The 14,041-nt window shown below is 41.2% G+C and overlaps 1 protein-coding gene and 1 long non-coding RNA gene across 2 annotated transcripts in view; one reads left to right on the top strand and one right to left on the bottom strand.

The window, feature by feature from the left end:
• Positions 1–14,041, top strand: part of LOC139764552 (uncharacterized) — a 482,407-nt gene that overhangs the window by 23,727 nt on the left and 444,639 nt on the right. The gene's annotated exons all lie outside the window — the stretch shown is intronic.
• The window catches only part of LOC139766775 (bone morphogenetic protein 10-like), a 195,978-nt gene that overhangs the window by 2,551 nt on the left and 179,386 nt on the right, over positions 1–14,041 (bottom strand). The window contains exon 4 of the mRNA XM_071695696.1: positions 1,087–1,237. Within this exon, the coding sequence (XP_071551797.1) occupies positions 1,087–1,237 (151 nt within the window). The remainder of the gene's footprint in view (positions 1–1,086; positions 1,238–14,041) is intronic.

Below are 14,041 nucleotides of genomic sequence, written 5' to 3'. Positions count from 1 at the left end.
TGAGGAACTGATTATCTAAACTGTTAGTCGGCAGGAGCAAGTGATTGTGAGGGATAAATCATACATTATGTGCCTTTGCTGGAGGTTTAGGATAGCCTATGGGAAACATGGGAATAGTAAGTCCACTACTGGCATTGTGTACTTCTGATTGTGTGTGTCGCAGACCATGTCAGGACTGCTGGTCTTTCTTTCAACCTCGTTAACACTAAGCTGCCTGGTTAAGCTTGATACCCGCTTGGTTATCAGGAGGGTTAGCCACAGCTGTGCAGTGAGCCAGGACTTCATCGGTTGTCGAGCTTCACTCCTTTCATCCCAGTTAGCTGTCCTTTCTCTCCACCTCACCACACGTGGGCCGCTGAGCTTCGGTGCGCAAACACAAGAGATTCTCTCATCTCACACACAACACCTGACATGGAACACGCTCGATTGTCTGCATAACCCCTAATTTGTTCTGAGGGAAGTGGTAAGCTCCAGCCGTTCTTTTTGGCAAAATATCGTCTTGAGTAGCCTCTCTCTCTCTCTCTCTCTCTCTCTCTCTCTCTCTCTCTCTCTCTCTCTCTCTCTCTCTCTCTCTCTCTTTTGAAGGGAATCTTCACCAAGTCTAAGGATGGTGTCAGTTTGCTTTTCCTTTCTCATACTCTTCCAGTATTTTTCAAGATATTCGAGTCACACAGTTCGTTCACATCCTACCTGAGCTTTTGTAATACTTTCTCTCTGTTGCTACTCTGTCCACAGCTCTCCTGCATATAATAACTCATCCCTCTGTATTTCTTACATTCATCTTACTAACGTTGGCAAGTCTAGGTCATTGTTTACGTGAATACCTCAAACTATTGATGATGATTTGCAAGTGGTGTCAGGGGGAGGCGAGCTAAGAGAGAGAGAGAGAGAGAGAGAGAGAGAGAGAGAGAGAGAGAGAGAGAGAGAGAGAGAGAGAGAGAGAGAGGACTTTTCTGTACTTGGTTAGTAGTCTGAGAGTCATGCCACTGTCGTCTCGGCCGTCTACAGTGAAGTGAAATAAAGGAAGAGAGAAGCGGGTGGAGGTGGGAGCCAGCCAGTCAGCATGGAGTGCAGCACTAACCTTACCTACGAGCGAATTGTGTGCGTGTCTCGGGAGGCCTGGCACCTCTAGCTCCCCCTCCCAGATGACGTTGCTCTCCTCCTCCTGTTGTTCAACGGCGTTCCTCCGGGATCTGGTGGACCTCTGGTCTGTGGCGGAGCGACGTCTCCTCCGTTTCTGTCAGAAACAAGATGGAAAGACTCGTTAATGGTCGTGTGTGTTCCCAGCCACCACGTCAAGCATCATTACATAACCTTTATATCTGTTGAAACACTGTTTGCGTCTGTTACTGGCCAAGCTATCACTGGCCCTCCTGTCTGTTGTCATGCTTGATGGGATAATCCTCCTCCTATCTCCCTTTTTCCAAAAATAATTTGGTATTTTACATTTCGCTACGTCCTTGTTTCTTGTTCTTGTCTCTGTCACTCAAGCAACCTACATTGTCGATATGTATATATTTTCCTGTTAATTTTTACTTGAGGCCCGAAGTGTTTGCTGAGGACGTCCCACATCTGGACGAACATACCTGCGCCCTTTTTAGCAGGCTTCTCAGGGAGTCAATCTACGTGTGGTGTTTTCATACTCTAATGATAACGTAGCCTGCGGCCCGTCCTCCTGCACAGGGACTTCTCCAGACATTTTAGTTACATGTCAGGTTGTCTATAAATACTTGCAATATTACGCAATGTGTTTTGATAGTAGACACGATTGCGTTTGAAAAGAGTACATGTAATTGCCGTCTCTGAATCTTGCCGAGACATAAATAACCAAGATATCCCTTTGAAACTTAAATTTTTCAAGGTATAAACTACGTAACACTGTAATGGGAAACAAGATGTCTTGCTGTCGAAGTTCAACTTAGTCCTGCCCTGAAAAATGTGGTCGTTCTTTAATTATCGATTAAATTTTGTGGAAATTAAAGAAAATTCTTGTGCGATTAGTTTTTATCCTGCATTGACACCACTGGTAAAGGAAAGCGTGTATGACCAGGTATCAGAAACTTGTAAGAAATGGGAATCGATTGTTGTTAGAAAATCAAACATACGGGTGCCAAAATGGGAAATCCCTCACTGGCAGCTCCGTTCGTGGATTCTACATAAACTTGCTTGGTAATCTCCTAATAGGATTTCCCGAGAAACTTTCTGGTGACATGAATGTATTTTGCCCAATTCCGTCTGCAAATGTGATAGGGATGGTGCAAGTGGTCATCGACAAATCACATTTGAGATAACTTTCAAAACTGCTTTTAATGTTTGTCAACATGGAAGCTGTGAACCCCCCCGATTAATGCAAATTTCCATTGTTTTCTCGGTGCTCTTGACGGATAAGCTGGAATGACTGAAAGGAAAAGGAGTTGAACGTAGCTAGGAAAAGCCTCTTTAGGAATTCAGAGTAATGGAGAGAACATTTGTACCAATGTGTAACACTCCTGTTCAGTCACTAAATCAAAATGACCAAACGCTGAAATAAGGAACTGCCGGGATGTCAATAACACACACAAATCTCATAAAGAGCATGGATTATATTACACTGATTTGCATGGAACGAAAACCTGTAAGTCTCCCTCCCTCCCTGTTCCTCAGACCCCTGGGTCCTCCTCCCTCCCTGTTTCTCAGACCTCTGGGTCCTCCTCCCTCCCTGCTCCTCAGACCCCTGGGTCCTCCTCCCTCCCTGTTCCTCAGACCCCGGGACCTCCTCCCTCCCTGTCCCTCAGACCTCTGGGTCCTCCTCCCTCCCTGTTCCTCAGACCCCGGGACCTCCTCCCTCCCTGTCCCTCAGACCTCTGGGTCCTCCTCCCTCCCTGTTCCTCAGACCCCTGGGTCCCTTTATGCAACATACATAGCTATAACGATATTAACCCTTAAGTATTTAATTGTTTTGAAAGCAAGGGAGTTACTGTCCTGTCTATTAGTCCTATTACTTTCGCAAGATGGCGACTTGGTCATTGATGATGATTGTGTAAAGAACTTAAGTGTTTTTCTCATTTTATCTCTAGTTTCTTTTATAAAAATTTCTGTTGTATCTGCAGTGCTACATATGCAATATGTAAGTTTACGGCTGGGTTATAATATGAGCATTAAGCGTTACAGAGTTACACAACACGGTATGACTTGATAGGTTTAATTCGAGTACGAGAAGCTAAAAATGAGAAAGGAAAATCCTTTACCGATCTTCTTAGTCAGTCACCTATGGGGAAGTATTAACATCAGGATCGGAAATTTTCAAATGTAACGCGAATTTTCGCAGGAGGCAGCAAGTTCCCTGCCCGTATGTTATCGCTCAGTTGTCTTGACGTTCGGAGTTGGCAAACTTCTGTATGTATCGTTCAAGACGAAACTGAAAATGATTTAGGGAAATGATCAATTAATAACAAGGTTTTCGACGCCGTAGTTCATGTCTGACACAACTGCTTTATTTTTGTTTATAAATATTACGTATGATGAAAGCTAGGCGACCCAAGAAATAATCTATAGATCTTCAGAAAGTACACCAGAGAGTACTAGAGAAAGTTATGTGATACAAAAAGTATTATACTTTCGTCATGAGAATACTGTCCGACTGTGCTAAGCCTTAGAAAGGTTAGATGTAACAAGTGGGGTAATGCAGAGATTATCCTTGAGGCCTGTACTCTTTCAGAAAAGCGATGGGCTTAGTCGTAAGATATGGATTCAAGGTCCATACTCAGCTCGGAGGAAAAAGAATTAGAACTTCTTAGATCCCTGATAGAAATACTCTTGGGTAAAAACGCTGGAGTCAGTAACGTAGCGTCCATTGGTAGGACTTCAAGTGGGTGTATGTGGTGACTTGATATGAGATTGGTGCACGATGTGGAGGACGGTTACTGGTGTGTTGGAGAGGGCATGGAGTGTTGTATAGGTGATGGTCACCCCGCACCATCAGCAATAGGCAAAACCAATATCAATGTTATGGGAACCGACACTGCTGAGAGGGTCAGCTGGTGGGATGTCTGATCACTTCCTGGTGCAGCTTAATAAAAGCACTAGGGAAAGAGGAAATTATTTGATATTTGGCAAAGGAAACGGCAAGCTAGTATATATATATGAATGCATTACACATGAGAGCTAGAAAATGGATGTGAGCAGATGAGGCCTTTTTTTGTCTTTCTGGCGCTCCCTTTTTAAATGGGGCAACGACGATCAAATTATATAGATATATAACGTACAAACCCCCAACAGCCAGGATCGAACCCGGGACCCCTGCGTAGCAGGCAGGAGCACTACAACCAGGCTATGATCACCCCTGAAAGGGAAATGGCTATGTAATCGAATACCCTTCGTCTCACGTTGGTGAGCAACGGGGTCTCCACTGGTCATCTCCCACTGGCTCACCCAACTAGTATATAGCGTTTTACAGAACCTAACTGTACAACATGGAGGTGGGAGATGATCAATGGAGACCCCGTTGCTCACCAGCGTGAGACGAAGGGTATTCGATTACATAGTATTCGAATAGTCATTTCTCTTTTCAGGGGTGATCATAGCCTGGCCGTAATGCACCCGCCTGCTACGTAGGGGGCCCAGGTTCGATCCTCGTTGTTGGAGGTTTGTACGTTGTATGGTAGTGCGCGTTCATATGCCTTATATTGTATATATATATATATATATATATATATATATATATGTAATTTTTTTTCTGCTTCATAGCCAGTTCCAGCGCTAGCGCCAGGAACAGACGAAGAAAGGCTGCATCCGCTCACATCCATTCCAGCTGTTAAGTGTAATGCACCGATACCACAGCTCTCTATCCACCTTTTACATGTTTTACCCCGGATGCTTCACAAGCCCTGGTGCAGTACATTGACAGTATTTATAATTTCCCCAGAATCTCGCTGTAATGGGTCATGCAACTCAAGGATGCAATGCTTCCAGTAGCAGGGAAATGTAGCCTGCTAATGATACAGCCTCGCTGAGTCCACGGGGAAAATGAAACACGGGGAACTTACCGTGTTTCATTTTCCAGTGGACTCATAGGAATATATATATGTGTGTATATATATATATATATATATATATATATATATATATATATATATATATATATATACACACACACACATAATTAAAACTGAACCCTTGCAGATCACTGAAGCTGATATATACCATGTTCATGAGTCCAAAAGGATCGGTTCACATTTCAATAACCTGTAAGGTTTGCATTGAAGCCGTGCGACATGCTCTTGACTTGAGCTGTTGTTCGCAGGAGGCTCCTCTTGTTTCACACAACGGAGGAGGTGGACGTGTCCACGCCAAGTGTATGTCCCGCCAACTGAATGAGCACAATGTAATGACTTACTGGGGATCCACAAGGCACTTGGTTACCTTATTAGCAAGTAGGTTTTATCATATCTGAGTCTAGAGCAAAGTGCTTGAAGCCAGTCTGTGGTGTGACCCGCATACAGTGTCTACTCAGCGCCTTCCAAGATAAGGGACCTGACATGAAGGTCCTTTGAATTCCCTCACACACCGGATGCACTCATTATGATCACGTTTCCCACGACAGTAAGCCATTCTTCGTGGTGGAGATTGAAGAGAATTTCATGGATTGTGCATTGGAGACATGGTTGTCTCCATTGTACAGTCCATGAACGAAAAGCTGACCTTTCCTTTTGGTATAATCAGCGAGAATACTTCGTCATTCATACAATTCATTTCTGGAGGCAAAGATAAAAGAAATCTCAAACTGTATGTTCTTCATCACTAAAGCTAATTATAGAGCTGTGATGGTTGTCGCGACACCTGAAGAGGATTGAATCATTTTTTCAGTGACGGAATCACTGGAGGTTGTCTGAGGATCCAGGAGTGGCGGCCAGAGGCATTCAGCTCCCGGCGTTATCTCCGGTTCACGTTCTACCATAATTAGTTGAAAGACTATTGCTTTTGCATTATGCTCTTGGTCTAAACAGACGGCTTTTGCTGAGCCTTTTTGTTATTTGTTTATGGGTGGGGCTATCCTAGTGGAGCTATCCAAGCAGTAGGATATGGAGTGTTCCTCTGAAAAGTTAGCTCCATTGGTCACGTTTGTGGGACAATCTGAAGGACACAGCACATATTTTCGTTTCTGGAGAATGTTTGCTCGTTGGAAGAGAACCCTGGCAGACCCTCACCTAGATGCGATCTTGGCATGGAATTGGAATTTAACTCTTGTGATACTAGAACTACGAAGGAAACAGATGCAAGATATGAAGCTATGGAAGAAGAGTCTTGGTGTGTGTATTTATACAGTATTGTGAAATGTGTAGAAAGTTTTAAGATGTTACATTAATGTGAAAAGATATCTTCTGAAATTTGTTGATGCCTTTAACCACGGCTACAGTGCTTTTTGTAATAAAGCATCACCAGTGGAATGTGCTCAGAAAGATGATAAAGTTAATATGAATGGTAGAAAAATTGACGTAATTATATTAGAAAATACAAAGTAACAAAGATTCCAAGAATATTTCAAAATCTTACCAGGATATCAAATGAATAAATCAAAAGAAATGACTCTGACAACTGTAGAGAGATTAAAAACCAGAGAGACTTATGATCAAAGCTGAAGCCAATAAACAAAAGAAAAAAATTGCTCATGTATGGCAGCTGTTAAGATTATGTGGTCAAATGTATCACCCCACCCAGATACCTCATGAGGTCTGTCAGAGGGAATTACTCCCCATTGGTTAATGCAAAGTGATGAAGGTTAGGAAAGCCTTGAAGACCTAAATCCAGATATTATCAGTGGATAAAGGATGATAAAGTTGACGGCAAAAGAATGAATACAAATACCATGATTATAACATTCGACAGCCCAGAATATCTTTACAAGGTATTGGAGATATCGACGTCAAACTGTACATTCCATCCCCAATTCATTGTTATGAATGGACGCCCGTGGTGTAGCGGTTAGCGTTACTGACCATGACGCATTCATGGGTCAACCAGGGTCGAGCGCATAGGATCGAATCCTGGTTGCGGCAGTCGGTCCACGGTCAACCTAGCTGTTCATCCACCCTTAGGGGTTGGTCGATAGAATGGGTTCCTGGCTCAGGATAAGTTATATATATTGGAAAGGATCACAATTTTGCGCGTGATCAAGTATATTCCTATGAGTCCACGGGGAAAATGAAACACGGTAAGTTCCCAAGTGCACTTTCGTGTAATAATCACATCGTCAGGGGAGAAACAAGAAAGAAATATAACAGTCAGTTGAGATACAACGAAAAGACGTAGCTAGGACGCCATTTGGTAAACAAGTGATTGTCCAAGACAATTTCTTTCATTTTTGTTTCTCCCCTGATGATGAGATTTATTACACGAAAGTGCACTTGGGAACTTATCGTGTTTCATTTTCCCCGTTGACTCAAATATATATATATATATATATATATATATATATATATATATATATATATATGTATATATATATATATATATATAATGTTAATGGGATAGGCTTGTTTAGGGCCTCGGCTGCCCATGCCGTCTCGGCTAACATAAAGAAGAGTCACTAATAAGGACATGTAAAAGACAAATATAGGATTTGGTATAGCAAATATGTGGTTTTAGGGTCTCATTTTAGACTCTCCAGTATGTACAGAAATAATCAACTGCTGTTATTGTGGATGTAAACAAATTTTATGGCAAATATTGTATTAAAGTAAATGAGAATATTATAATCTTTGTGTACAATGTAAAAGAAAAAATGTTTTGCCGAAACAAAAAGGGTTATAAATACAAGCTTCCCGGAGAGATCGTTTGTTGATGTATTAAAGAACTTAAGCTCTAATGGAAGATGATAACCAGCTCAGACATCACAAGTGCTCCTCCAAGTGAAGAAAAAGACAACACAATTGTTCAGTGACACTCCTGAACCTCCTGGCCTTCACGGTGGTTTTGGATATAGTGCTGCTTCTGATGCCCTCTCAGGCGGGGGGGAATCGTTCTGATGCCCTCCTAAGGGGACATCACTCTAATGCTTCTCCTGAAGGGCGCCCTGCGGATGCTCCTTCCCGGGAGCATTCTTTGGGCGTTCCTTTGGGGAAGAATCCTTCGGGCATGCGCTCGAACGAAATCAGATGTTTCCGAGAACCAAAAAATGAGGAAGCATAAAACATCCATCTCAAAGCTAGCTGGATTTGAGTTAAGTAGTTTGAATGATTATTTGTATGATGAGGTGGGAGATCTATCCCAGTCATCTGCTGTATTACCAAGCCATAATCGTAAAGCAGTAAATTCATCAGTAAGTAAATCCACAGGCAAGAGGAACACCCTGAATTATAAAATTGTTCACCTTATGAAGATGATCTTTGAATGGATAGTATTCGTAAAGAACCTATAAAAGAATACGAGCCTATTTGAAGATAAAGATTTTTTTGCACGAAAGCTCCAATAAAGTCATTTGCCAGCAAGAATCCAAGCTAGGAGGTGAGACGTTCACCTTTGGATGTGATCATGATTGTCATAAATCCGACCCTCCACCTGATCGTGCCACTTTGCTTAGATTGCATACATCACTATGCCTCAGCAAACTAGATTGTGTATGCCAAGTGCTCAGCATCGAAAACCATCCTTCAGAAATTAGGTGTTATACATAACATGAATCTTCGTATCTGCACTGGGGCGTATAGTACCTCCCCTGTTGACAGCATTTGTGTAGATTCAGGTAAGCCACCCCTTTCTATCCGCAGGGAAGAGTTAGGTTTGTGGCATATAGTAAAAAGCCTAACCTCAAAGAGTAATCCAAATTATAGATACATGAAAAACCCAACAGACTACTCGTCCAACGAACCTCGGCTACTAAAACCTGTGGAAGCACGATTAGAAAAGGAATCTGAGGAGATTGGCATCATTACGTTCCAAATTGATGTACGAAGACCATCAAAGCATCCCCCTTGGTGTAGACCACCAGTTGGAATATGTCCAAGTAAAGGAGGAAAATACTCGAGAAAGTCTCGGATTATCAAAGCGGAATTTCTGGGATTGAGTACTTATTCCAGCACCATGACCAACTCTCCATATTTACTGATGGATCCAAGTCCTCAGATGGCGCGTAGGTTCTGCTACTATGATTGATGATAGTGTAGTTAAAAGAAAGTTACCATCTATTTGCTCTTTCTTCACAGCTGAAGTTAATGCAGTACTTATGGCTGTGGAAAATGCTTATTATTCAAGATCTAAGGGACAAAATTTCATTATTCATACAGATTCTAGTAGTGTTTTTTCCTCGTTACAGTAAGCAGCTGATAACCCACTCATCCTTTGGTGCAAGACGTGCAGGATTGGCTGGTACTCCTCCTGCACTCTAGGAGACGTACCAAGGTAAATTTTTGTTGGGTACCAGCGCATGTGGACATATAGGGAAAGGAAAAAGCAGATAAAGTTGCTAAAGAAGCAATAGATCAGCTACAACCTTCTAATTTCAATACTCCATATGGTGACTTTCGGGAAACAGTCCATAAATATATGATGAATAAATAGCAAATAAGATGGAGTAAATTCAAACTAATCCAAAGCTAAAAGATATTCGACCAAAAATTACCCAAACCAAGGAGAGTGTCATCATGACTAGGCTCCGGATTAGACATACTCATCTCACCCATAGCTACTTGAAGTCAAGTGGTGAAGAAAGACAGGTTCCCTGTTGTCACACCTGTCAATCTGATTCGACAGTAAATCACATTTTCATAGATTGTGTTCTTTGTGATCGAGGGAGGAGAACAAACTCAGTACATGGCAGGTCCATGAAGGAATAGCTCGATGGTAACTGTCATATTGACAGGTGAATCAAATCTTTAAAGATCAGTTTTATAAATTTCTAACATATATATATATATATATATATATATATATATATATATATATATATATATATATATATATATATATATATATATATCTTTATTTATCTTTATCTTGTTAAAATGAATTTCTGAAATAGAATATTTCCATCTGTATTAAGAGCGCTGAACAGCTTTAGAAGCTCCAGTACTTGGCTTATAGGCCTAAAATCAATCATCCAACCCAATTCGACCCTCCACCTGGCAACAGGGCTACAGGAAGTGTAGGTATTATTATGGAATAAGAAAACCATCATAGTGTGGTTCCTCTGAGGACCAGTTTAGCAGCGACAGCACTGAGTAAATGTGAAATCTGATATTGTCAGTTCCTTATATTTCCCTTCGGAAGGAGAACCTGTGCAAACTGGTCTTGAAAACTTTACGGATGAACTAACAAACCTTTTTTTTCTCTGTTTGTTGTTTTCACTGGTCAGAGTCATGTATGGGACAGACAATACAAGAAGAGAAATGCGAGAGATTATTTGACGACGTTATCAAACTTGGAAATTAGTATTTTTAATGATGGTAGCCTTAGTAAGAATGAAGAAATATGAAGAATTTGAGACTTTTTGTTTCTGATGGATGTATTCGCATACTTCATGATGGAAAAGAACCCAAGCGCATCCATCTCCTCGAAAGGAAAGTGACCCCTGACGACCCTGGCGTGGAAGGGCGACTTGAACCTCATGACAGTGGAACTCTTAATTAAGGACACCGATACAGGAAATGAAGTTGTGGAGACAGACCCTGGGTCTGTGTGTTTCAGCAGACGTGAGACGAATTAGACATTGTTGAAATATTACGTTTAAGTCAAGATGTACCATTCTGATTTTTATGGTTCCTTAAACAGCGGCCATAATCTGTTCTGTGATAAAGCATCAGCAGTGAAATGTGCTAAGAAATTTGATGAAATTAAGGTAAATGGGAAAGACATACACACAGGCCTTTTAGAATGAAAATGTTGATAGAAAGAGAATTCCAAAGGTACAGTTACATTACTTTTAAGAACGTATTAGGATGATAAGTTAGGAAACTTAAGGAAAGCATTAAAGAGGTACGTGGAGAGACTGAAGAACAGAATGTTAAACAACTGAGTAGGGAGACCGCTATAATCGACGCTAACTCCAATAAACACGCAAGGCAATAATGTATTGCAGCAGTCGTAAATGGTGTAGTCAAATGTATCATCTCTGCCAGGTACTGACAAAGGGAATTATTTTCCATTGGTTATTGCGAGATGAAGACAAGGAAAGCTTTAGAGAACTAATTCCAAATATCATCAGTGTAATAAGAATAACAAAATTAATTGGAAAAGAGTGAATACAAATACCATGATTATAACATTCGACAGCCCGGAGATCCCTTGTAAGGGATTTCTGGGCTGTCGAATGTTATAAATTTTGCTGAAGAGAAGTCGAAGTCGAACGGTGCATTTCATACCCAATTCAGAGCTACAAAATGTCACCTATATGGGCATGCAAAAGACAAATGAAGGAGTATGTATGGTTTGTGGAGATTCTTATGAGACATCACAGCACGTACAAAAGCAATGAACTGCTGCACCTGTGGAAGTAAACACGTATCCAGTGACAGAAATTGCACTGGATTTAGAGGTGGAACACGCATGTTAACTCTGTATACACCCGAAGAATTGGATTTGCAATAGCAAGAAGTGATGTAAACAAATGCGTCCCGAAGAGATCCGTTTCCTGATGCACCTGAGAGCCTCGGCCCCAGTGGAAGATCACCAGCTCAACAATCACCAGGTATCCTTAGAAAAAGAGCATCGTCATTTGATACCCCTGAACCTTCTCACCCTCATGGTGGTGGCGGATCAAATGCTTCTTCTGATGCCCTTTCAGGGGGGCATCGTTCTCATGCCCTCCTTAGGAGGCATCTCGGATGAATTCTCTAAGGGGCGCCCTTCGGATGCTCCTTCCGGGAACATCCTTTGGGCGCTCCTTGGAAGAATCCTTCGGGCACTCGCCCGAAGGAAATCATGCGCTTCGAAAAACCAAGATTCGAGGAAGCGTATAGAAACCAACTCAAAACCAGGTGGTTATGAGTGACGTAGTGGGATTGAATCCTTGGATGATATGGTAGATCCATCCCAGTCATCTGCTGTATTGCCTAAACCAGTAAAGTCAACAGCAGACAAATCCAAAAGCTCCCGAAGTACCCTATCATGATTTTTTCTCCTTTTACAAATTCATTTTTAATGGATAATATTTTACTGTGGAGCTGTTGAAGAGTAAGGTTCTCTCTGGAAGATTTTAAGATTTATTGAATGAAACTTCCACTAAAATAATTTGCCGGCAAGAAACCAAGTTAGGGAGAGAGCTTAACCCTTGTATGTGATAATAGATTTCATAAATTCGGCCATCCACCTGCCAACAGGGCTAAAGGAAGAGCCGGTATTATTGTGGAAGAAAACATCAAGAAAACATCATAGTGTAGTTCTTTTGAGGACACTTTACAAGTGACAACGTTAAGGATGAATTTGAAATAAGAAATTACCGCCTGTTCCTATTATCTTCCTCCAGGGGAACCATTGCATACTGATATTGAAAACAATAATTGAAATTCAAAGCCTGTTTTGTTTTTGCTCAGTAATTTCATGTCCCACAGCCCTGAATGGGACTGGGAATGCTAAGACAGAGATGCAAGAGAGAGTTTAGGGAAGGACTTGTCCTCAAGCTTTGATGGTTGTGCTTTAAATAACGGTAGTCCTGGCAGAAATGATGGAATTACGAGGAAATTTAGATTTTTTTTTTTTCTGAGGGATTTTTTCTCATACCTCAAGTTCTGATGGAAGAGAACCCGAACACATCTTTTCCTGGAAACGCTTGTGGTATAGAATTCTGGAATATTTTGATTGGAAAAAGAACACATACATGGAAAAGCATACGCTTATTAAGGCTAGTTAATGATACAGTTGAATTTGAACAGCAACAGACTAGTGGGTTCTCCCAAGGTTGTTCCTGGGAGTGGAAGAGATCGAAACCTGATAGTTACGTGTGGTAATAGTAGGAAAGTATACAGATGTTTCAAAGAGAGACACTTGTAAACTTCATGTAACTGATGAGGTGCAAGTGCTGCCACTCGTGAATGTGAAGAGTATTTATCACGTCTGTTCTTAAGCATGACACCAGTGCTGCTTTCAACCGTTCTGATTGGTGACATTCTTTATGTTAACTATTCTGTTGAAGAAAAAATATTTCGCCTCATTCGCAGTAAAACGTTTGCCCACGAGTTTCTATCCATCACCATGAGTGAAGTTAGACGAATCTAGTTTAAATAGCTTGTCAGTTCGAGATTATCAAAGCCTTTAATAATCAGGTCCCCTCCCAACTTTCCCTTTTCTTAGCTAAACAGATTGAAGCCGTTTACCTGACTCTCATAGCATTTATTACCTAGTCTGGTAGCTCCACCCTGCATTTGCATTTTTGCGAGCAGATGATCAAAACTGAACACTATATTCAAGGTGGGGCCGCACCAATGAATTACAGAGTGAGGATAATTTCCTTAGACATGTATTTGTTTGCCCCTTTTTGCTGCTTCTGCCTCCTGCTTATTTTGCTGTAGGTCATTGGAGATTATAACATCTAAGTCAAGGGCCCTTCCCCGTTTATGTTTCATAGCTCAACAGAATTTATACTGTAGCTTACTTTCTCGTTTTTACTATCGATATGTAAAACTTTGCCACCTATGAACCCAGTACATCAGTTTTCTGTGTCAGTTTGACACCACAGACGTTCACTTTACGAAGTAGATTTACTTCCCAGCTAGTATCGTTTACAATATTTTATTACAACGCAGCCCATTATCAGTATCATTAATGTATGTGAGAAAGAGAACCGGTCCCAAGACTGGTCCTTGTGGCACACCACTTGTTAAGTCTAACAGTTATGAGTCTTGGCTATTAAATACTACGCTTTGATTACAGCTAGTTAACCAGTTTTAACCACCGAATAAAAACCCCATATATTCAGTAAAACTTAACTTTTGGGAGAAACCTTTGATCCAGAGTTTTATTGAATGCTTTCGGACAATATGAATAAATGATATCAACCGCTTTTTTTTATCATACGTATTGATTGCGTCATAAGAAATCAAGCAGATTTGTCAGACATGAACGATTTCGTCGA

This window comes from Panulirus ornatus, chromosome 4, assembly GCF_036320965.1.
Source record: "Panulirus ornatus isolate Po-2019 chromosome 4, ASM3632096v1, whole genome shotgun sequence".
Taxonomy (NCBI): Eukaryota; Metazoa; Arthropoda; class Malacostraca; order Decapoda; family Palinuridae; genus Panulirus; species Panulirus ornatus.
This window is presented reverse-complemented; position numbering and strand designations above follow the sequence as displayed.